General features: G+C 32.0%; 1 protein-coding gene across 1 annotated transcript in view; it reads left to right on the top strand.

Moving 5' to 3' along the window:
* The first annotated feature begins 3,467 nt into the window (after positions 1–3,467).
* LOC128159145 (ankyrin repeat and KH domain-containing protein mask-like) overlaps positions 3,468–26,914 on the top strand; it is a 28,812-nt gene continuing 5,365 nt past the window's right edge. Inside the window, exons 1-4 of the mRNA XM_052822202.1 lie at positions 3,468–3,636; positions 13,495–13,615; positions 13,887–14,512; positions 15,030–15,077. Of these exons, the coding sequence (XP_052678162.1) occupies positions 13,918–14,512; positions 15,030–15,077 (643 nt within the window). The 5' untranslated portion in view covers positions 3,468–3,636; positions 13,495–13,615; positions 13,887–13,917. The remainder of the gene's footprint in view (positions 3,637–13,494; positions 13,616–13,886; positions 14,513–15,029; positions 15,078–26,914) is intronic.

Below are 26,914 nucleotides of genomic sequence, written 5' to 3'. Positions count from 1 at the left end.
CCGTAGCGATGTGTGCGTCCGACGGGTCCGGGACTCTGCGGATTTCGTGTCTATCGAAGGGCGGAAATGTAGTCCTTCCGAAGGAAGCCGCCTTTGATGAAGATGCCTCGTGTGGATTTAGTACCACAGATGGATAGTTGAAATTTAAATCATCATTAGAATGAAACAAAGGCGGGGAATATTGCGAAATGTTTTTATAGTTTTGGCTCAATCCTGATGCGAAATCTGGTCTATACGTGTTAGCGTTAAATTCAATGTCTGAATCTTCAAAATCAGGCTGAATAAATTTTGAGTTAGATGTTACAGAAAGTCTCGACAAAGCTCTTTTAAGTTTTGAAACGGCGTTAATTTGGTCATTAACAAAGTTCTCTAACTGGAAGAATTGACGTTACCGTGGCTTGGACGAAGAATGGATTCTCCACCACTCTATCGTCCTAGGATTTCACTCAATACGATATTTCAGTTAATTAGATCCTCGGGATCTTATTCGTCCTTGACCAGACACCTGGCGTTGCCTGTGCCACGCTATATAACCCAGATTTATCTCTCCTCGACCTGGGGAGTAACCCTTTCCCTGTATAAAAAGAGGAGGCAAAAGACAGCTTCCAGTTGACTACTCTTTTATTCAATTTTAATAATAAAACGTTCCGATCACATTCCACAATATAATATAATGTATTAAACATTGATTACAAAAACTCTGAAAATAAGATATTATATTTACTTGAACCCTCTGAATCATTTTTGTTAACTTTTATTAAAACCGCGCAATAATCTTAATATGATATTACCTGTATAAAAAGAGGAGGCAAAAGACAGCTTCCAGTTGACAACTGGAGAGCCGCTTTCCCCGCACCTCTGATGAAAAATATCATCAGAAAATTATCTCCCTTGCGCCGAATAGTATTTTAACCAATGAAATAAATGTAAATTTTCACATCATGTATTTTCAACCAATCACAAAGGAGAGGAAGTGAACAACCCGGAGACTGTAAATAATTTTAACTCTTTATACCGTCTTCCAAGGAAGACGGTAATCAGATAGTACACTGACCCCCATTATGTCAAAATGATACTGAATACATATCTAGGCAAACTGGATTAATCTTATAAAATTCGTGATATTCAAAATGTTTTTTTTTTATTTCAAATCAAATTGTAACTATTAAAATTGTCTATTTTAAGTGCAAAAAGGTCACACAAAAAATTATGCAGGTTTGTACAAATTTTTCTCGTAATCCCTCTATTCAGTGTGACCATTGTGCATAATTAAAAACAATATTTCAAGACCGGCAAAAGTTTGCTAAATCAAAAATAATGACAACAAAACCTAATCAGGCTGAAATCGCATTTCAGGCGCAAAAAGGTCAAATTAAATTGGCCATAACTCAAAGGGATGAACACTGACCTCCCATATCTTTGTATTTTTTAGTCTGTTTTGTCTACAGATTTCAGTAATATACTTCTCAAGAAATTCTTGATACAAGAACATTGAGGAGTGGGATACCTTAATTAAGGCTTCCCATAGCGATGTGAAGAAAGTCACTTGTCTCTTAATATTTCATATAATATGATGTCATAATCAACTTTGGCGTCACGATCTGCATTCCTTTCGATGTGTCTCAGGGAATGTATCGTAACGTTAAAAGTAAATTATATTGAAACTGATTGTTCCCTTAAAATTGATGCTGTCGTTTATGTAAGATGTACAGAATTCATTCATATCAGTAATTAGAATTTAAAAAATCTGTAGATTTAAAGCTTCGTTTAAAGTAAAAGACTATTTATTAATAAGTGGTTTGGAGACTTTCCCTGTTATGTGTAAACAACTGAATAAAGGAATGTTACTGCATATAAAAAGAGTTCGGCGCAGGTGAAAGTTTAGTAAAAATGTGCCTTATTTTGATGATTTTGCGACATGTTTTAACAAAATCTTAAATAAACGAAATATCTATTTGAAGCCCATGCAAGCAAGAACTTCTAAGTGTATTATATAACAAAGGATTTTTCTTAAAGATATTTATGATTTTCAATTTCATTAATCACCTCCACCGATGCAATTTTTAAAATTAGACAATATGTAATGTTAAGAAACGCACGTCACGTGACAATGAAGTATATATGACGTCACAAAAATGCATCAAGTATTGTGTTTGACATCGTTGTCAATATATGAAATAAAAATGTTAAGAAATACTCCGGTCAAGCAATTTCTTCATATATTTAAAACAAATATCGTTTTTCAGCTGTATTTTTCTCCTTAACATTGCTGTTCATGCTATCCTCCAAAAATGGAGGGTAATTTCACCCACAATGCAAAGCGACTTTCCATATATGGTAAAAATTGGCAACCATCTTGAAATTGAGGTATCCTCCAAAAACTGAGGTTGCCTAGATAGTATGTGCCTAGACCTGCATGTTATAGCTAGGCTCAAGAACGTAGAAGGCTAATAGCCAGTCTGTAAATTTTTAATTCTGATCATGCGCGGATCTAGAGGGGGTTAAGGGGTCCGGCAAAATTCAAATTTCTTTAAATTGCATTATAGAATTACCAAAAATATGTCTCGGACCCCCCTCCCCCCGGCAAACTCAAATAACCGTCGGAAACACACACCCCCTCCCCAAAAACAAATTTTATTGTAAATGAAATGTAAATTTTTGGCAAAATTTTTTTTAATAATATACTTGTGTGTGTTTTATCAAATGAATATCTCTTTATTTTGTAAGTCAAGCTTGTAAAATAATGATTGTGTGCATGTAAGGGGGGTACTCATTAACAACCATGGTCAAAATACTTTGTCATGTTACAGAATGAGATGGTAATTTGTATTTGTGCACAGCGGGGGTGGCGGGGGGGGGGGGGGTGGGGGTGGGGGGGTCCAAGATTGCTAAACATAATAGATTAATTAACATGTCCAGCATCTATTCTTCTTTGGTAATAAATTAATGTTTTATCAGAACCAGGCAAATTTAAATTCTCTCATTCTTATTCTCATTAAACAATACAAATTTGGTTCATTGAATATGTACGACCTTTAAAATAACGCAATCTGTTGTTCTATTTCATTGCAAAATTAATGAACTTAAATTGGACTAACTGGAAAATTTTTGCATCAGGTACTTGTATTGGGTAAATTTACCTGTAGCAACAAAGCTCAAAGTTGGGCAAAATTGATAAGGTGTTTCTCTTGGAAATGCTTATTTATTATATACATGGAACATTTTAGTTGACAGAAAAAAAAATCTGGATCTGCGCATGCTGATGTTTGTCTGTTGCAAATATATGAGAATTATGATTTTTTTTTTAAATACACATACATCTAAATAATTAATCAGATTTAAATAAGTAGATAGATCAAGTACATATATAAATAGGATAAAAAACAAGAAGTCGAAAATTTATCGTTCAAGCTAATATGTTGGATCACATCATGAAAATGATGTCATTATCTTAAAATAGAAAAGGTGGCGTCGGTCTTGAGAAACTACGCAGATTTGGACATCGTAGAATTAAGAAGTCAAGAAAAACGTATTCCAATCAATATTCAGAAGAAATGGAAGCAATATTAATCAGAGGAAGTGCACGCATCGATTCCAGTGTACATTAAGTCGGGACCCTTTTGATCAGTGCGCAGCGTAAGTAGAATTTAAAAAAATTTACATTCTACTGTGTTGATCTATCACTGCGTATGAATTTACGAGTAATTTACATAAGCATTCTCAAACAGTGAATTCTATGTTATTGCACAGGGGCATGTGTAGATAAAGAAACATCGTTATTAAAGTGGGTATCTCGGTGTCTAGTTTAACAATTTAAATGAGAAATTAGCTGATGAAGTGAGGCGGTATCCAAGATGGCGTCCTCCCTTGTTATTTTTCCTCCGAAGTACCCACTTTTTTAACGATGTTTTTTTTTCTACACAAGCCCCTGTGGTTATTGGTTAAAAAATGTATTATAGATATATCATGAATGTTGTCAAAACAGCATGTTTTATAATTATTCAACAAAAAAGTTGACGTTATTGTTAAAAGCAACATTCCAAGAGCTATTTATCATGGATTATATTTTCATGCTCGTCGATCTCATCTCAACAGTCTATGTGAAAACCAGTTTAAACCGGTTTTACAAAACAGCTATTATCACTGTCGTGTATCCGCGTCGGTAGTGACATGTTTGGATATAGTGAAAATGGAGGCTCCATTTGCTTCTTGATAAGTTTTCGTGTTATTTAAGGCTTACATTGTCTATTTTTACATTAAAAAGATCGTCAGATCTATTTAAAAGCATATAAAATCTTAAAATTATGTAAACAAGCAGTTTATGTCGATTAATTGTGAACAACGGAACAGGTTTGGATGACCTTGTTTTTCAAAATAGGAACGGTTTGGATATGCATCTGATACGGTTTGGATGTGGTTAATATAAGAGTGTAAACAGTTCTTTGAATTATCCCCTCACGAAGAGAATATAGCATCGCTACTGTGCGATATACAAGCCCTCACTGCAAATCATGCTTTCAATAAACATGGATATCGTCATGTGATAGACATACGAAGTCACATTGTTTAAAAACATAAAGATACACGTCGAAAACATGCATTTAAGTCAACAAAACTTAATATACCGTAATTTGAATTTCAATTTCAATTTTAAACAAGCTCCAAATAACTTGCAATTGGCTTATAAAAATTGCATACAGAGTGGTTTACAGATATGTTAATTCTGTTGTATAATCATTCTATCGATATCAATTTCGAAAGATTCAGCCATACAAAAATCTTTACTGACACAAAAAAACAAGTGTTTACGACAGTTTCAATTAAGTTATGATTCTATAATGTTATCGGCTTTAAACGTGAAAAAATAAAAGAGATCAGTCAAATACAGAATTATACCAATTTTAAAAAGTTTAAAGTCTGTAAGATCGTCTAATGATACAAATGTGTTTTTTTCTCTTTTAAAATTGAAACGATATCACATATAGGTACACTACACAGAACAAACCGTGATAACGTGGATATTCTTAATTATTGGTCTCCCGTTATGGGTTTCATGAAAATGAAAAAAAAATTCACTTTTGATACAGAGTATTTAACTTATCAAACATCATACTTGTCTATTTTTTTAAATTAAAAATTGAAACGTTCCCAAACAACTTTTTAGTTTTACAACAGCCTAACAACTGCGCTTTGGCAAATTTTTAACTGTGAAATTTTTATTATTATATACTAACGCGGGTTTTGTACTTTTTCTGCAGTAACGCCACCTTCATTTCCCGCATGAGTCACCAAAACTTCTTGATATACATAGATACATATTTATCGTTGTGATTGTCTGGTGAGAATTATGATTGAATAAATGTACATATAAAATGGCGATGTTTATTTAGGTCTCGTCATCACTTGAATTTTCTGGACTAACTATTTCTAACAACAGAGAAAATATATGACTTGGCAAACAACTATGGTTTTTTGTATCATATCACTGGGAGTGAAATAATCGTATAATTTTCTTCGTTTAGCGATGTACTGGCTTTGTATTGAATATATACGAGGCTCATGTTAATAGTATTATTATCAAGCACTTTCTCAGTTCAACTTACTTCACGATATCGTGAAGTAACTAAAAAAAACCCCACATCATATTGTCGATTGCCATAAAAGTAGTAGATAGTTGTCTGTTAAGGTGTTAATATGATGTATTGCTTTTCAGGTTAAAGGTGAAAAACGTTTTCTTAAAACATTTCATTGTGCTCCTCGAGCTTTAACTCATATTTTTTTTATAAAAGTACTCTTTTGAGATGTTAGTAAAAAAAAAAAAACTTGATATAACTATATTTACATTGTTCAGTGTTTTTTCATGTGATAACACTACGTATCAATTTTTTCATATTCAGTCCAATTAGGCATAACTCAAGGGGCGCAACTCAAGTTGCTCGCTCGATAGCACCACCACATCACCGAGTTTTCGTAATGAAATCCGCCAAGGGTTTATGGGGAGCAAAGTGGACCAAAAACCCTTGGCTAGCGAAGATGGTTTTAGTCCCCCTTCGTTTGGTTTCATCGCGTTTATAAAAATGTCGGACAGGAAAGATGTATGTTAAGTTCTTTTTACCTGGCTTTAAATACATCTGTGTAATTGAATGGTCCACTATTTTTTAAAAAGATGTATCTTCGGTTGCACACCGATGAAAAGCAAACTGCTCTATGTCTAAAATATAAAAAAAATGCTATAAATTTAAATTATTCAAACCGTACCATTTGCACAATTTATATTTTAGCATCCAAACCGGAATAATTTATTTATCCAAACCGTACTACTTCTTTAGCAGATGCATGAAGTTATTGCTATTTTTATACATAATAATGTATTAAAAAGACATTGGTTTTGATTTTATTTGGTTAATGTAATGTTTAAAATCAATTTTGGCTGCTTCAGATTTTTAGTATGTGTTATATTATCTACGAAATCTAGAAATAGTTCTTAGCTTTAGCGTTTAAATGACACGTTAACGATTGATTTTCCTATAAATAAGTCGTTTTTATTAACGATGAACAAAAATCAGGCACACTTTTTTCAACTGCAAAACCGTCAGAAAAATATGAATGATTATTACGATATTTTAATTAATATTTAACCCGTTGTCGATAGAAAAAAGGACACACCACTCATTGATTTTGCAATGGATACGCCATTTTCACGTTATCCAAACATGTCACTACCGGCGCGGATACACGACAGTGATTATTGCTGTTACTTATTCACTCCCTCCGTGATCTGCACTTTATATCGATTTATTTAAGTGAACAATTGATTTCTTCTGTAAGGGAATGTAAATATAAGCATTAAATGATTTATTTTTGACGTCGTGGTGTCAATAACTGCTGTCAGGTGAGCAGACAAATTATCCTAACACGCTCTTCCCTGAATTTTTCTTTTAATCAAAAGCTAAATATTTTTAATGATGTTGATGTTGGGGCTCTGTGCTGGCCAGCTCATTGTTCTTATGCCATTTCTGTGTAAATAATCTTGGGTAGAACGCGCACGATGTACCGGGGTATTGTCTTCTTGGAAAGCACAGTTTCCAGTCAAAAAATGACAGAATGTAAATGTGACGTCACTACATGGCTTCTTGGTAGATCAAATGTTGACAGAAATCTGAATAATTCGCCGATGTAGAGGTGTAGGGGTTGAATTATCGGACGTTTAGGACAGAGTTAAGTTGTTTGACGCTAGTTCTCTTGATTGTTATTGATTTAATCGCCAGGTCAAAGCAAATATCGGCTCGACAGCAGAATTGTGAATTGGATTGGGAGAGGGCGGTCTAAGTTATGGAACTTGTGCCCAATCCCAATTGAATTTTTGTACAATAAAAATATGTTCAAATCAAAATAAATTCTTAGGAGCTAATAAGAACATCAAAGACAAGTGTGGCTGAATTCATTTGTCCCAAGAAGGCCATTATCTGAGCTGTTATTTAAGGTGGAGCATGTGTTTAGGGAAAATTGATAATCTGTAAAATGGGTGGTGGTTTGGGGGCTATTTTAAAACTGTTTCATGGAAACAAAAAGTTTCTATCATCATAAGGAAATAAATAATATCATATCATTATTAATAAAGAAGTTAACTACTTTTAAAAGTTGTTTAAATTTATTAGTCAAGTAAATTGATGAAGTGACCCTATAGGGCATTAACTTAAAATGAAATTCAAAATTACTGATATGATTGTACATATGTAGTGTTTTGGCAATTTGAAAATTGTTTGTAATATTAATTTTTTTTTTTTTTCTTATACAGATTTTTACATAGTATGGTAATTATAGTAATGTTTTGGGAGTTAATTAAATTTAACAAGCTAAAAAAAAAAATCATAGTCCTATGGGATCAATTTTCTGATATGGAGTTCCATTGTACCATAGGAGAAAGTGATGAAAATTTGAAACAACCGACTGCATCTGTACAGACTCTTATAAGAAATATATTCAAAGTTTTATGAACAGAAGAGCATTGCTTGGCTACCGGTATTTTCATTTTTTGCAAAGGGAGGGGTTATTGTCATTTAGTTGGTTTTTCTTTAAAACAAATAAAAAAAATATCAGATACAAAGGAATTTGTAATTGTTCTAATTTAATCGATCCTTTTTGGGGCTAATTTATTTGTTATCTAAACATAAGGGTGGTCACACCTCATTAACTGCATTGTGGATTTCTGAACTGAAAAGGACAAACAATAATAGTGACACTTACACACCCTTTATGGCCAAAAAGACGAAAAATGTTACCCTCTCTCTCTCTCTTTCTCTCTCATGGTCAATCAGTAGGTAGCTCTAGAACACATTAGGGTAAAAAAAGTCTAAAATTCTGCAAGGAAGTGTGAAACACAGAGAAACAAGATATCTGTGAGCAAGTGCTCACTACATGCAGTGATACCCCCGCTCTGATGTTAATATGCAAAATAAACAAAGTCATCATTTCTTGGCAAAATATTGCATATAGGGTACCCTCATTGTACGGATAACTACTACAGTTTTCAAGATAGGAAGTTGTTCTTTTGCAGATCAATTGTACTTATATTTAAGGTGTGCATATCGCTAGGATTTTGATTTCCAAAAATTTATGAAAAAAATACTAGCTTTTGAACTTAGTCATTATTTGGCAAAATGTTGCATACAGGGTACTCCATTTCACTGGATACGGGTTGACATGGATTATGGATACAGTTAAAACCTAAAAGAAAACCCGGTTTGCTGTCACATTGACAGCTTTTCACTTGTTATTCATTTTTTTAAAGAGGGTGTTGCTTCTTATGTCTTATATTAATCACAATCTCAAAACCAATGTCTTTAAATAGTTTGTTTTTCTTATCGATAGCTTTGCAACTGACAGCTGACCGACCCTGTGTAATTTTTCGCGATGTGTGTAGGGGGGGGGGGGGGGAGGGAGGGTCTTGTCTTGTCACAACTTTGTGGTAGCGATAAGGATGCATTTGGAGACATTTTCTAAATTCAGCCGAGGGCTATACTTACCAATTTGTTGCATGTACTTTAATAACAGTGGCGTCGGAAGCAAATTGAAAGGGGGGAGGGGTTAACTAATCATAAAAAATCTTGACAAGAATTCCCATAATCCGTGGGGGGAAGCTATACCTATAACTCCAATCTTACCTGCCCAATCCCCCCCCCCCCCCCCAAAATCATGAAATTCCTAATCCGTGGTGGGGGGGGGGGGGGGTGCTAGTATACCTACTATGACTCCAATTTTCAATATCACTATTAATATTTCATTCTTTTTAAGGTCCTTTAAGGAACAATTATGTTTGTTGCATGGAAAAAGTGGGGGGAGGGGGGGGGGCCTGAACCAGCCCTGTTGCTTATAATGTTCTTAATGGTTAGGTCTAATTTGGCAAAAAAAAAAAGTGGGGGGGGGGGAAGGGGGGGGGACTAAACCCCCCTAGAAATATGAAATCTCATTTTTCATATCATTTATAATGAAAATACCCTTTTACCTCTAAAACAGAATCAACTTGAAAAGTTTATACAGTATGTTCAGAAGAGGTATATCATTCACATTTTAATGAAATAATTTTTTGGGAGTTGATTTTAATCATCCCTCCTATGCAGTTACTACTATGCAAAATTACATATCGTTGATTTTAAAATAAATAATAATTGATAAAATCAACTCCCGTCAGTACTTTGATTATTAAAGGTAATCAATTATTGCTTGATAACATGCAATGATGTAATCGATTACATTCAACAGGTAGGGGAAACTATTTTCTGTGACGTCAGAATAAATTGACATACTAAATGAGGCACAGACGTAATTGACAAACTGACCAATCAGGTAAATGACATTTCTGGGTTGAAATGCTTCATGGGATAGTTACCACAAAAATACTATGTTTAAAAAATGCAATGGTTAAAATTTGGGTTCATCAACTGCATTGTATAAGTCTATTTGTTGACAGAAGCCTTACTGCCAGCGCTGATTTTTAGTGAAGACAGATTTCATGTGATTTCACAGTCCTAAGCATTCGACTCTTGTTCGTACATTGTCAGGCATTCAAAACCTCAAGTGTAAATAGTTACAAGATGAATGTGTTGTGCGTACTTTTGATATTAATCCATGTATTCTTTTAGACAGTACTTACAGTTAGTGTATGCATCTACTCGGACTTATGGCATATCTATTAGAGCGAGATTATACAAAGATGACACATACTACTTCAATATGCATGTACATGTGATCAATGTACATGCATATTGATTATTACTATTGTGTTATATAAATGTCATACAACAATAAACATGTATCAAGATGAATTCAGTTTTCAATTCTAGTCAACAAATAGCACTACAACAGCGAAAAATACAAAATTTACGAAAAGGAATATACCGACTTGTAAAAACTTTATGAGAGGTATTTCAACGTATTATTTAACATGGAAAATCGGCAATGTTTGTTAATGTGAGCATGAACAATTTTAATTAGTACCTATCTTTGCATTCTTTACAAAAAAATTTGAAATTTTTTTATGAATTGACGTTCTCGCAGTCACTTGTTGTAAATTAGTCAAACCACGTGTTTATATTGTAAAAACGTAAACATGTAATAAATCACATCTGTTGCATTTTATTTACTAATTGGACAGATTTTCGCTGTACGCATCGTTCTGCACAATGACAACAATATCCATAAAAGGTAGTTTGCCCAACCTGTTCAAATACAAGACAAAAATGAGTTAAGGTTGTCCAACCATAACTATCAAATTTCATATCTAATGAATTGAATGTTTGATTACTAAAATCCTAGTGTGGTTTTAAGGGGTTTATTTAACATAGCTCGCGGGTTTGCTGACGTCACAATAGGAATCGACGTAAAGAGTTGACCGTCATAGTAAACTCATAATTTTTTTTAAAAATGACAAATGAGATATTTAGAGGTATAAAAGAAAATATTTTAGAAAGCTTATATGCGGTTTATGACTGTTTATACAAAGATTTATAATATCAAGTGCTGAAAATTTAAAGATGTCACATACATTGTCACATTTTGCTCTATAAAGATAAAGAATGAGTGTGCGTTAGAACTCTTCTATTTAAAGTCATGTTTTAAAATAGAATGTATGCATTAACTTCGCTTTTTTTTTTACAATTATAACTTCCGTAATCTGTACTACCGATTAAATTCTTAAATTTCTTTTGGCTTGAGATAACTGTTTTATTCGATTACTTACTTATAATGTCAGTAGTTGCATTGCATTTTATTTTTGCATTGATTGACTCAGAGTTTCATAAAAACAAAAATAGCAATTTTCTGTATCTTTACAGCCTTACATTAATTGCATTTGATAACATTCACAATAATGTCTAATAAGCATTTACATGTTCTAAAATGTGTTAAACAGCTAGTCTTGTCAATAAATGCATTTCAATTTTGGTGTTCTAAGAAGTAAGGAAATGATGACGTAAGGCTAACGTCGTAATGAAAATATAAGGTTTTGAGAAATCTTTTAAATCTTTAAAGTTTTTTTGCCAAAAATTGGCCGAGAACACATACTGATATTTTTTTATGAATTGATTCATAATTATCTCCTCTGTTTTTGTGTTGAATATGATTAATTTCGTCTGAATCGTTTAAAAGTTTGGAGCATAGTTTTGTAATGCGTTTCTCGGTTAAAATGTGCATTTTACTATATATTTCATTGAAATGGCGTTGCTTGATTTTATTAATGACACTGTATTTGAAAAACAATAACATAATTACAGCGCATACGAATCTTGAAATAAATTTTAAAAATAAAACTATAAAACCTATGGATCACTTGGACAAATTTTCAAGGTAGGTTTTCTCACAAGCAGGTAAACCCGCGAGCTACCTTAATAATAAAGATTCATCTTTAAAAAATTTTAAAATTTTTTAATATTAACAAATTTATCCCATATTGAAGTTAACATTGAAGTCTATGGGAAAAATGCATTTTTAAATAAATCTTTATAGTACAAATAATTTTCTCACAAATCTCTTGGTAAAAAGTTGCAAAAGCTTTTTTTTTCTTTGATAATGCTAAAAAAATTATTTTTTACCGTACCTATTTTTAATAATTGATTTTTTTAAAAAATTTTTTGCAAGGGGCAGACAACTCTTTAAAAAAGTTCATTTAATTAACTGCATACATATTCCAGAGTTTGGTTTTCATCGGCCTCATAATAATTTCAAAATAGATATTCAATATAGTTCATATCAATCAAAGTTGTTGAATTCATCTCAGTTATGGATGGACTACCTTAAGTTGATTATTAATCGATTACACAAGATTCCTCTATGTAATCGATTATTAATTGGTTACATTTTTATTGCAATTTGTCTTCAACGTCATGCATTGTGCATTAATAATTTTACATTATTAAGTTCTTGAAAATTACATAGACAATTGTTACCATTTTTGGTTTGAAGCATCTCTATGGTAAGAGGAATCCTAATTGTTAGATTCTAGACTCTACCACCCTAGGGGGGGGGGGACAGGTGGGGCAACATACACAGTATATAAAAAAGCCAAATTTTGAAAAATCTTCTCTTCTCCTACCCATGTGACAAAATACTGAATGCATGGTTAATATGATGTTCATGAAGCCCATTACCAAAATTGTGAAATTTGTGGCCCCTTGATCAGGGGGTTCAGGTTTTAATTTGGGGCCAATTTGGCCATATAGTAAAATTAAAATATGTATTTAAATATTAGAAATTTTTCTTCCCTACTCCCATATATATATTTGAAGAAAACTGAATGCATGGTTATGGTGTACATGGACTCGACTTCCTAAATTGTGAAATTCATGACCCCTGGGACGGGTTAAGGCCCTAGAGCGGGGCCAATTTAGCCATACAGTGAAAATGTATTTACTCTTAGAAAATCATCTTTACTAGCTCTCAGACATGTGGGGAAAAAAACCTGAATGCATGGTTATAATGTTTACAAACTCCTCTACTTAATTTGTGAAATTCATGGCCCTCGGGTCAGGGGTTCAGGTTGTCGGGGTTCTTCTCTACTTTCACAAATCTGTAAGAAAAACTGACTTCTTAATAATGATAACCAGGAAGTTTAACTAAAATTGTAAATTTCAATTTACCTTGAATACTTGGGTGGGGCGAAAATGGATGTAAACTGTTAATGCATATAATGTTTAATAAAATTTATTTTCTCTACCTGCACACCTGTCAGGAAAACTGAATTCATAATTTTGTAGACCAGGAAGCCCTCTACCAAAATTATAATATAATTGAATTACTATCAGCAATATATAAAGAACTTTGAGATATTATCTCGCTTCATAATTTGAATGAATTGTTTTTAGAGCTTGTTATTGTATATTATATTTTTTGCTTTGAAAGGAATTATTGGCAATGTTACTCGGGTGAGACGGGGAGCGATGTGGCCCCGGAGTCTCATGTTTTCGATTTTACTACAAACTGTAATTCATGCATTTGTAGGGTTGTACATACTTTGCTACCACTTTGGAAACCAAACAATCATAACTCTTTCAACCAGTTCATATACTCAGTAGCAGATGAGGAGGAATTGAAAATAATATGGCCACCAAATACTTGTCATGTCAGCTTTAATCGAATAAAGGCTAATGTATTGAAACTAATTAATCAAGATGACGTACCATTTCGCCCTTACCATGCATACATTTAAATTTGCTTTGTTTAGGTTCCTTGACAAAATGCAAAGTAAAGGAGACGTGCTATAGTTCTAACTCTTTGTTCTAACTAAAGCTTGTTAAATACTAAAGACAAGTGAAAGTACCCCATGGAACTGTAATTTCGTGTATTGGGTCAGCAAGGTTTGGCATACATTCTTATTATATATATTTTTGTAGGAAATCTTGTTGATGCTACAAACAAGAAAGGATGTCCTTATCAAAATATGAATCGACCACAGGGACAACACATCTTGCTCGACTTGCCCGGGCTATATTGGGTCCCTGCATGGATGTGCTACGCGAGGTTCTTGCAAAAGAGATATCTCCACCTGACTTGGAAAAGAAAGTAAAAACTTACATACTTGAAAACAAAAAACCGTCTATTAGTGAACAACAAAAACGGCTCGTCTATGGCAAAGACTACTCTGTCTTTGATGTTACGTTGCTCTATTTTCTCTTGCGTAACATGTGTTCAATTCCTCCTCATAAAAACACATGGGGGAAAAAACCAGAACTAACTGATAACAGTGTGTCGGCAAACATAGAACGAATTCGTATTTTAAGAAACGAATGGTATGGACATGCTACGGATTTTTCTCTCTCGAAACCAGATTTTGAACGAAAATGGAATCATCTTTCTCAAATTGTAAAAGAGCTGGAAGGCTATCTAGGGATTACAACCAAATACCAGGACACTCTGATCGAATTGAAAACTTGTTGTATGGACCCTGGTTCGATACAGCACTACATAGATACACTGAGGACTGTGGAAGGGTTACAGACTGACGTTACAAATCTGCAAGGTAACAGACAAGATGGTTTATCAAAATGGATCATAAGATTAAATGAATATAATTGTATAATAGTAACAGTGCTTGTTTTGGTTAATTAACATAACAATGTACCATGACGCACCTTCATTAATAGTGGAGTGACAATATCATAAAAAATTTAGAACAATTAGCTTAATCCAGTAATCCAGAGATTTGTTTATTCTGTATGTTTAAGAAGAACTCCATAATAATAGAACACATCAAAATCAATGTATCAACCTGCTTATAATTTAATCATTTACTTTTTATATGATTCTTCCTTTGTATTAAGAGATATCAGACACATCGGGTTTAGAATTAATATAATTAATTGAGTTGTGTTCGTAGAAATTCGAAATGTTATGAATATATGTCAAAACAACTTTTCTCGACCTCGGAGGTTATTCAACAACATTCACGAAAACTCGTACTTTATTTCTTAAATATATAAGAAAGGATCCCAAATAATATATGCTTATATATATATATTAAATATTCATTCTTACAGAGGATGTAGAAGAGATAAAAAAGTCAATCAAGATATCAAGTACAAAAGGTACAGTTATTCAAAATATGCATATTTTTATTTATATTTTATCATGTTTATTGATAACACTTTGAGAATCCATATTTTAAAAGGGACACAGTTTGAGATTTAAATGATTATATTGAACAAAGAACGCTCATCACAATAAAGTTGTGGACATGAAGAGGTTAATATATATATATCTCTAACCTGGCGTTTTATGCTAATGCAAAGAAAAGCAGGTAAACTCTGAGCTCTACCAAAAAGGATCGAGAAGTTGGGATTGGATATTCATTTCATTAAATGAATGCAGTCAAGGGTATATGTAAACAAATTGAATGGATTTATTACGGCTTGTAATCTAGGTGTTATAAAAAAAAAATAAGAATGAGCGATAGCTCCCTAAAATTTGAATTTCTCCTTATCTCCTTATTCTTTTGCTTTAATTATTTTTGATAAACCGTCTCCTTAAAAACTTTATGGAATTGCATCCTTGGCAATTATGTATGACTTTAAACGGTATCTAATGCGTTATTTAATTCTTTTTTTTAAATGCAGTATGCAAATCAGAATTCAAAATTGAACTGAATTCTTATATTGATCTTTGAAATTTTGAGTGATCTTTACTAGTGTTTAACCCACTGTAAAGAAAAAGTGTTGTACCATTACTATATGCTCTACTCAAAATACACTATTTCAAACTTGCATAGTTAATTAACTATAATATAAATGAATTGCAGAGGTAGCTTCAGAAGCAGAGCCTGATCTGCATTATCAAGGGTGTTAAACAATATATCTTAGTTATTACTGGTCCTAACTTCACCACACTTGCATGGATGGTGCGTCTTATGATATAAATGCTGAATCTGACTCATATGTTTCGGATGCTGGAAGAATTTAAGGTTTTAAGAGCTGGTGAAAGTTTTTGGAGCAGGTGCTCTCTGATGAATACTTCTGAGTTATTACTGGTTTTAACTTCACCAGACGTATATGGATGATGCGTCCTATGACACTGACAGGTTTGAATGCTGAATCTCTGCTATAGGTTTCGCATGCTGGATGAGGTTTAGTTTTTTTGGAACAGGTCACAGTCTTCGAAATTAAGCGGTAGCCCGATGACTGAGGCTAGTAAAATCAGGATCGGGCTACCAAATATTATTTTCGCGCATGCCCGATGCGCTAGTGCGTTGTTTCCGGTGGTAATTAAAATTATGAAACCATTTTTGAGTCGGCTCGCGAAGTGAGCGAGTCCTTGTTATCATAGCCGTTTCTGCGAATATTTTGCACTACATTATTCATGCGCTAATGAAAATAGTGCATGCATTAACCTCTTTTGTTTGCGTGATTGTCAATTTGAAATGCTTAAACAATCTTATCTTTTTTTACACATATATTTCTAAAGTTTTTCTTGATGTTTACAAAATAAAACAAATCAAAGTAGTTTTTGTTCAATCGCCGCCCATGAATTCGACAACTTACACGGGGAAAACCTTGTTCCATATCAAGCATAAAATCTATTTTTAGAAAAACCCAGCTCGCGAAGCGAGAAGATCGAAGACCCTTTCTATCATCAGATCTCTTGGAGTGGATTTTGAGTACAAACGTGAATTGATAATGGACGATATAATGCAAATAGCTCTTATTTCTTCGTCACTGAAACATACTGGTCCTTTGTCTCTATCCTACGATATTTTGCATTGCCAGTCTGGCAGGCATTGCCAGTCTATCATTGACAACGTGTTGAATCAAAGTACTGAAAGTACGGGGATGAGTTGATCATCAGGAATCAGATATTTATTGACCCATTTCTGCTTTTAACATGCAGAATTTGAAATAATCATGAATTCAGTATATAAGTTTGTTATTATCACTGGCTACAACATATCAAATATAAAAAAAAATCATGAATCGTGAAAGGTAATTTTTTGAATAAAAAGGATAACTAAATATTATCATCATATAATTTAATATGATAAGTCATCTTTTGTCAAGTTGTTTTTATTGTTCTTGATTTTGGCTAATAAAATTTTGTTTGGGCTACCAGATTTTGTAACCTCACTTGCCCTATGGGCTTGTAGTAAAAAAAGTTAAGCGCAAAGACTGAGGTCACATGTTTTATAGATAATAGCTTGCATAGTTGATTTAACTACAATATAAATGAATTGCAGAGGTAGCGTCAGATGCAGAGCCTGATATCCATTATCAAGGATACTTAAAAAATCTCCTACCTCAGTCAAACCTGCTTGAAAGATGTGTTTGTTGTTAAATGATATAACATGACTCCTATGATATAGTATTGTATGATATGATACACTTTTGTTTGACATGATACATTGAAAATAATGCATACCCTTTTCCATATCACAGCCAGTATCAGCCCGAGACTCCAATATTAGCCCGAGGGCCGAAGGCTGATATAGGCTGTGATCGATATGGAAAAAGGGTATCTATTATTATATTTATTACATTCGTAGTAATGAAAAAATAAAAATAAAACCCACATCAACTTGAACAAATTGATTTTAAATATTATTTGAAAGTAGTCTGTACATGTATTTAATGAAAATATGAGATCTTATCGTTTTACCAAACATGTATTTACAGAACCGAAATTTCCTCAGCTTTAAAAACATTTGCTACATGTAGCATTTGAAGTTTTCAACTGCACTTAAAATGTTGACTGTAACAAATTTTTATTTTTCATTTGTAAACATGCACAAATAGCAAAACGAAAAAAGCAGAGGTGTTCCCCAAGCTGTGTGATACGGATCCGTATCAGCCCTAAGGCTGATAACCTGTATCAGCCCCGAAGGCCGATACGAGTTTTGTGATTATCTGTATCACATATGCAAAAAACCGAATATATATAACTAAGTATATAATAAAATATTATATATTATTTATTACATGATACTTTTACATATGCAATTACAATGTATAATATTGTATCATATTGTACGATATTGGATTATTTATAATATCATATCATACGATAGTGTGCAATATGTATATGCTATATTGTTATATCACATGAAACTGTCTATTATATGAAATCGAATATATATAATATTGCAAATTATATGAGCCAATATTATATGATACAATATTGTATTTTTTATTACATCACATGATATTGTAATCTATGATATGATACAATGTTGTATCAAAATGATAATATCATATGAGACCATACCATAGCATGTACCAAATATGATACAGTATCATACAATACAATATCATACTATATTATGCAATATGATATATGTTATAATTTTGTGATGTATTACATGATATGATATTGTATCATATAATCCTTTGTTTTCCCTTGGACTGAAATGTCACACTTTCATTAGTTTAGACATAGCACGTGATTGCCTCATATATCTCTATATTTGTTCGGTGAGCAATATGGCTGTCATTGGCCGACGCTTTCCCTACTCATTTCGACATTTCATAGTATTTGATACATCAATCGCATGCTGTAAGTTCTTATAGTATTTGGAGTAGTTGCCCTTTGAAATTCTTTAAAATTAGAGTAGTTGCCCTTAGAATATTGACGTCACATTGTTTTGTCTGGAGGAGAACAAAATGGAAGCGTCGAAATTTGCTCAAATCTCTGCAGAGGAAAGGGAGAAAACTTTTTAAAATTGAATAGCAAGTGAACATAGGTGAAGCAAAGATTTTTAGAGAGCATTTGAAAGGTGAGATTGAAAATTTTTCAAGAGATTAAATGAGTTAAAATAACGAGGTGTTAAGCATCTTGTACATGGCTTTGCGTATATCATCGCTATTTATGAATAAATATGTCGCTTGATAGTCCTCGGGAAAACAAAACACTTATTAGGTTAGTTACTGACTCACTACAGAAATATGTTGGGTTGATCAATCTCATTAATGGCTCCGCTTTGCCTCCCAATCTATGAGGTTGTTCAACCCAATTTCTTTCCGTAGTGAGTCAGTAACTAACCTAATAAGTAATAATATTGTATCATTAATCATTTTTAGCTCACCGAGACGAAGTCAGGGGGAGCTTATGCTATACCCTCGGCGTCGGTGTCGGCGTCGGCGTCCGGACCTGGTTAAAGTTTTTGTCGCAGGTCCTGTATCTAAGCTATTACTTGTCCTATCTTCACCAAACTTGCATGGATGATGCATCTGGACCTACTTATGGACTTGAAAGACTTGGATGCTGAATCTGAGTCCTAAATTTCAGATGCTGGAGGAAGTTAAGGTTGTTGGACCAGGTTAAAGTTTTTGTTGCAGGTGCCCTTTGATAGCAATATCTGAGTTACTGCAGGTCCGTACTTAACCAAACTTGCATGGATGGTGTGTCTTATGATACTGATGCACCAGACAGGCTTGAGTGCTGAATCTGAGCTATAGGTTTTGGATGCTGGAGGAGGTTAAGGTTTTTGGAGCAGGTTAAAGTTTTTGTTGCAGGTGCCCTTTGATAGCAATATCTAAGTTACTGCTGGTCCGTACATCACCAAACTTGCATGGATAGTGTGTATTATAATACTGCTGCACCAGGCAGGCTTGGGTGCTGAATCTGAGCTATAGGTTACAGATGCTGAAGGAGGTTAAGGTTTTAAGAGCTGGTTAAAGTTTTTGTTGCAGGTGCCCTCTGATGATTATATCTTAGTTACTACTTGTCCAAACTTCACTAGACTTACATGGATGGTGTGTCTTATGATACTGATGCACCAGACAGGCTTGAATGCTGAATTTGAGCCATAGGTTTCGGATGCTTGAGGAGGTTAAGGTTTTTGGAGCTTGTAAAAGTTTTTGAAACAGGTGCCCGCTGATGATTATATCTTAGTTATTACTTGTCCTAACTTCACCTGACTTCCATGGATGGTGTGTTTTATGATACTGATGCACCTGACAGGCTTGAATGCTGAGTCTGAGCCATAGGTTTCAGATGCTGGATATGGTTAAGTTTTTTGAAACAGGTCACATGTTTAATAGATAATAGTACCGGTACTATTTCAAACTTGCATAGTTGATTAAACTGTAATATGAATGAATCACAGAGGAAGCTTCAGTTGCAGAGCTTGATCTCCATTATCAAGGATGCTAAAAAAATATATCTTAGTTATTACAGGTCCTTACTTCACCAAACTTGAATGGATGGTGTGTTTTATGATACAGATGCACCTGACAGGCATGGATGTTGAATCTGAGCCATAGGTTGCGGATGCTGGAGCAGGTTAAGGTTTTAATTGCTAGTGCCTTCTGATGATAATATCTTAGTTATTACTGGTCTGAACTTTACCAAACTTGCATGGAGATGTGTCTTATGTATACTGATGCACCTGACAGGCTTGAATGCTGAATCTGAGCCATAGGTTTCGGATGCTGGATGAGGTTTAGTTTTTTTGGAACAGGTCACATGTTTTATAGATGATAGCTTGCATAGTTGATTTAACTATATTATAAATGAAACGCAGAGGTTGCTTCAGATGCAGAGCCTGATCTCCATTATCAAGGATGCTAAAGAAATCTCCTACCTCACTCAAACCTGCTCGATAGATAGATGTGTTTGTTGATAAATGATATAACATGATTCCTATGATATAGTATTGTATGGTATGAAACAATATTGTTTAATATGATACAATATAATATCGTATGTAATATTATAAAAAGTTATATGATACGATATGATATTAGATCAATTTTTTTTTTATATTTTATGTTATGATATTGTATCATGATATCGTTATGTAAAGTATTGTATATTATGATACAATATTGTATAATATTATATTGTATTATTAATTTATTATTTTATCACATACTATTACATAAGATATTGCAAAATATAATATTGTATCCTATCATACAAAATTGTATATTCTATAATATTGTATCATACGATATTGTATAATATGATATTAGTTTCTGTAATATAGAATTATATCACATGAAATTGTATAATATGATACTGTAATACTTTATAATATCATATCATACGATATTGTATAATCTGATATTGGTTTATAATATGATATCACATTGTATTGTATGATATTGTAAAATATATTATTGTATCATATGATACAATATGTATGATATGATATTTATTATATAATATTTTTCTTTATCACATAATATTGTATCATTTGATATGATACAATGTTGTATCAAATTATATTGTATCATTTTATACAATATCTCATATTATGTATCAAAAATGATACAGTATCATACAATATCATTCTATATTATACAATGTAATATCATACGTTTAAATTTTATGATGTATTATGTAATATGATATTGTAATATAGTACGATATTGTTTTATATATTATGATATTGTATTATGTGATCAAATACAATAACGTACAACACAATACAATGTCATATCATACATTACAATATCATATCTCATCATTGTTTCTTATTGTATTTTATTGTATTATATGATTTATGTTGTAAATATGATAGGATGCAATATTTAATTTTATATTATTGTATTGATTAACATATGAACATATGATTATCAAACAATTCTTTTAACAGATGATATACGATATTGTGTCAAAACAGAATCCATGAGTATCCAAGATCATAAAGTATGATTTTCATTTAATATGATAAAGGTGGTCTCATAAAGGTGAAGTCTCATAAGGGTGATGTCTCGTCTCGGTGAGCTTTGTAATCAGTGATTACCTATGTTATATGGTATTGTATCATGTGATCAAATACAACAATGTATAAATAATACAATGCCATGTTATATTTTACGATATCACATTGCATCATTATTAACTACGGTATTTTATTGTATTATATAATATGTATTTAATGTGATAGGATGCAATATTGTATTTTACCTTATATTATTGTACTGATAAACATTTTATCTTATAATACCGTATGAAATGAACATATGATTATCATACCATTTTTTAACATATGATCTACGATATTATGTCAAAACGGTGTCCATGAAAATCAAAGATCATAAAGTATGATTTTCATATAGTATGATACATGTAAGGGTGGTCTCCTAAAGGTGATGCATCTTTTCAGTGAGCTTTTTAATCTGCGATAACCTATACATGTTTTTAAAATGCAATAACCTACTGGTAGCTATAAATTTAAATAATTGTTTTTAAACAAGTGTATATAGACGTGTATACACTGTTTCATGTCCAGTATAGGGAACGATACTTGTAGTTAAGGTACTCCGACCCTCAGCCTCAAAATATTTACTTTTTACATCAAAAATTGTTATTTGTCATTCAAGCTTTACAAAAAAAAAGGAAATAAAAAGAAAGTTATTAATGCTGTTCATCCATTTTACAAGAATATTGCAAATTTTCCTACTATGGATATAATGGAATAAATATACTAGAAATATAATAAAAGGCCAATTAAATTTTTCATAATAAAAAGCAGATCTATGGTACGAATAAAAAAAACAAAACGGATAATTTCGAGTTATCGAACATGGGTGAGGATAGAAGATCGTTTAGAATGTTCTTGAAACTAACAAATGAATCATATCAAACCTTGGGTTGAAAAAATAGCTTAAGGTGAAATTGATTTCGGAATTTCTCTTTTTTATTTTTCACGTATTTCATTCTTGATTTTTGGTTTCTAATATAATTTCTTTCTTATCCAAGAAAATACAATCATATTGAACGCGGGGGTGTTAAGGAAGCATGTGGAATCTGAGTTACATGTAATTCCGTGAAATCACAAATCTTAATCATTATGTACATATTCAAATATCTAAGCAACTAAACGTAGACCAGAAATTAGTTTCTATTACGTAGATTTACACATTGATGACGTCATGACTAAAAGTTTAATGTCGTGTGAATTTGATCGGAAAGCATTGTAAACATATTCAAAATAAAACTAATCTAAGAACTCTAATGAAGTATTGTGGTGTGATTTATTGAGAATTGAACATAAGAATACTGGGGGAGATGTTAGTTTTATCAATCATTCGCTAAAAGGTATGTAAATTTGCTTTTATTTCTCGGCCAGGCTTTCCCCTGTCGTTGTTTACGATATAAAAATCCGACTAGAACAACACTACCCCGTATATATTGAACTTGAAATTTTATACATATCGTTAGTTTGATCAATGCTTAAATTGAAAAGTGGTGCTAGAATCCCTTGTTGTGTGTTGTTTTGATGCAATTTGCCGTTTTCCGTGCAAACTATATAAAAGTTGGGAAGGTTTTACGAGAACCGGATTAATAACTTTTTAATAAGGAAACACATAGGATTCTAGCAGAGGTTTTGATTAAACTGAGATGTTTTGCTTTCACTTGGTATGTTTATTTTATTTTTGAAACCGCGGGGCAGTGTTGTTCTATCTCATTTTATGTTAAGGAATATACGTAAGCTATTTATAGTTGTCACGTGATAATGCACCAATGTGGCAGTTATGTACTACCCGATTTTATTGCACTGACATCTATTTTAAAGGATAATACTAAGTTTTTGATCTTATTCAAAATAATTATTTAATTTCACGATTTTGAATATAACAGTCAAAATAAGACGCTAAATTGCCCATATGCTTCCTTAACACCCCCGCGAAGCTATAAATCATTTTTTATGGTAGTAATACACTGTTTATATTTAATCTCCGTAGACTTTAGATAAATAAAGTCACGTACTTTGTCCGATCTGCATATCGTTTATTGTTCCATGGTTGAATCATTCTATTTGTTTGTATTCATTGGAAGGGCAGGGTGGTGCAACCACTATTGAAATAAAACCACTATTGAAATAAATTATTTCAATAGTGGTTGGGAATGTATTTCATTAGAAAAATCACTTTGCAATCACTATTGAAATAAAACCACTATTTAATTTTTTTTTATCTCAATAGTAGTTTGGGTGTAATTTATTTTGAAGTTATTATTTCATTAGTGGTTGGGGTGTATTTCATTAGAAGAAATCACTTTGCAAACACTATTGAAATACAACAACTATTTAAAAAATTATTTCAATAGTAGTTGGGGTGTATTTAATTAGAAACAATCACTGTGCAAACAGTATTGAAATGCAGCTACTATTGAAGTAATTATTTCAATAGTAGTTGAACGTATTTCATTATAAGAATTACTTTACAGACAAATTTGAAGTGCAACTATTATGTAATTTATTTTTTTCAATTGTAGATGGAAAGAATTTCTTAATAAATATTACTTTGTAATCACTATTGCAAGTTGTATATCATTTTTGCAAACTATTTTGAAATACAAGAAATCTAATGAACAATTTCAATTACACAATTAAGATATTGAATACTTGCATATTTCACGGTAATAATAATTTAATCGAGACTATGAAATTAATGTACTTATGCTAGAATTTTCACTGATGTGCAGAAATAACTAATCATTGAAGATTAACAGATAGAACTGTTTATATATTTTACCTTTCTCGTTCAATATCTATGTCATGTTCTATGAAAATTGTAAACTATTTGTACAAGAGTGAACATCTTGTGAATTGCCAGAATTTCTACTAAAACACCTGTTGCAACCAATATTGAAATAAAACCACAATTGAAATAAATCATTTCAATAGTGGTTGGAAATGTATTTCATTGGAAGAATCACTTTGCAGCCACTATTGAAATAAAACCTCTATTGAAATAAATGTATAATGTATAGGGGTGTATTTCATTTAAAGAGTAATTTGCAACCACTATTAAAATAATTATTTTAACAGTGTTTGGCCATGTATTTCATTATAAGAATAATTTTACAAACATTATTTTATATTATATATAAAGATATATTATTTCAATAGTGGTTGGGGATGTACTTCATTTCAACCAGTTTGAAATATATATTATTTCAATAGTGGTTAGTGATGAATTTTATTACGACCACTATTGAAAAAATTACTTCAGTAGTCGTTGGTTATGAAGTTTATTATAAGAAATAATTTGCAATAACTATTAAAATACAAACACCATTTAAATATTTTATATTTTATTTCATTATAATAGTCTTTGTTGAAAAATGTTGTTTTGTGATTCTGGGTGTATTTCATTATAATTCAAGATTCACTGTGCAGCTGCAATTGAAATCACACAATATTTTTTTTAATAATAGTTGGGAGTAAATTTCATTATACATATCACATTTATGATAAATTATTTCCATATAGGTTGTGGATATATTTCATTATCAGTTTCAATTTGCAATTTATTGTTGAATATCATTTTTAGAAAAATATTATTATTAATATCACTTTTGAGATAATTATTTTTTTCAATAGTGGTTGAGAATGTATTTTATTATTAGAATCTTTTTGCATCCTTTATTGAAATACAACCACTATTGAAATAATTCCAATAGTGGTTTAGGATGCGTTTCATTTCAACCACTATTAGAATAAATTAGTTCAATAGTGGTAAAGGATGCGTTTTCTTACAACCACTATTAAATATTTTTTGCAATAGGATGCATGCCATTTTTCTGCATATTATTCCGTTTTCGTGTAACACTTTCCGTTCCGGCAGGGGGATTTCTTATTACCAGAAGTATGTCTTATGAGATGATGAATTCTTTTTTAATTATGATATTCTTTGATTTACCTTTCCCAAACCATCTGCCATCTGGAACCGAAATTGTTATACGCAGACGGAATCATAGTCATAAAAAACTTTCTTTCCAAATGTGTTACAGTAATAATTACAAAGTAATATTTATAAAGACATTTTTTCCAATCTACCATTGAAAAAATAAATTTAATAGTAGTTGCACTTCAATTTTGTCGGTAAAGTAATTCTTATAATGAATTAAGTTTCAACTACTATTGAAATAATTACTTCAATAGTAGTTGTATTGCAAAAGTGGTTGCGAAGTGATTTTTTTGATGAAATACATTCCCAACTACTATTGAAATAATTCATTTCAATAGTGGTTTTATTTCAATAGTTTTTGCAACAGTATCACCCATAATCGACCCAATTTTCTGCTTTCGTACCGGCAAATCGCTAAAGAACTTTTTTGTTTTAGACATTATAAATGGTGTGTCTTACTTAATTTTTTAAATCGAAAATTACTATTCGAATGGCGTTAATTATAAAATTGGATCTGGAATTTGGAATAAATAGGTATGGTACCATTTTCCTATCATTTTGCCTACACCCGTGTTTGAACGGAAAGTAAAAAATAAATACAGGTACTGTCGCAATATCATTTTCGAAACCTAGGTACTGATTTTATTGTGTCTGTAACCACTGATTTGTCATAAATTTAGAAAACCTGTATCGAGAAACGAACATATAGAACTCTGTGTATAAAATCACTTGATATTCTAGACTGTTATTACTTCCAGCGAAATGCAATTAATATAGGTTATTGAAGATAGCTTTTTATATTGGATGTGCTCATTCTCAGAACTATACACAATCATTTATTTGAATAGCAGATTAGATACATATACATGTAATTTAAAAGTTAATTAATGGAATCGATCCAGTGACCGCAAAATCAAAAAGACTACCACTATGCCATGCATACAACACACGAATGAAACTTCTTTTCAATATCTGTTGCTATATTCATGAATGTTTTAGAAAAGTCACTCATTCAAATATTTGTCTAATTTTAAGGGAAAAACCCCCACATTAAACCACTGTTTTACTACTAATATAAACATGCCTTACAGTACTTAAGGAACATAATGTTAATCTAATATTTTTGGTTTAAAAAGGTTCAAACACTCAGATATACATGTATATTTCAATGCATACTAACTATTTTCTTATATATCCCAAAAAAGAACCTGAAGAGGTTAATGACGTAAAATAGGCTAGATAATTAAGACTCTTTTAACCTGGTAATTGTGTGATTGACATTTTCTTTTACATAC

Source organism: Crassostrea angulata, chromosome 8, assembly GCF_025612915.1.
Source record: "Crassostrea angulata isolate pt1a10 chromosome 8, ASM2561291v2, whole genome shotgun sequence".
Classification (NCBI taxonomy): Eukaryota; Metazoa; Mollusca; class Bivalvia; order Ostreida; family Ostreidae; genus Magallana; species Magallana angulata.
This window is presented reverse-complemented; position numbering and strand designations above follow the sequence as displayed.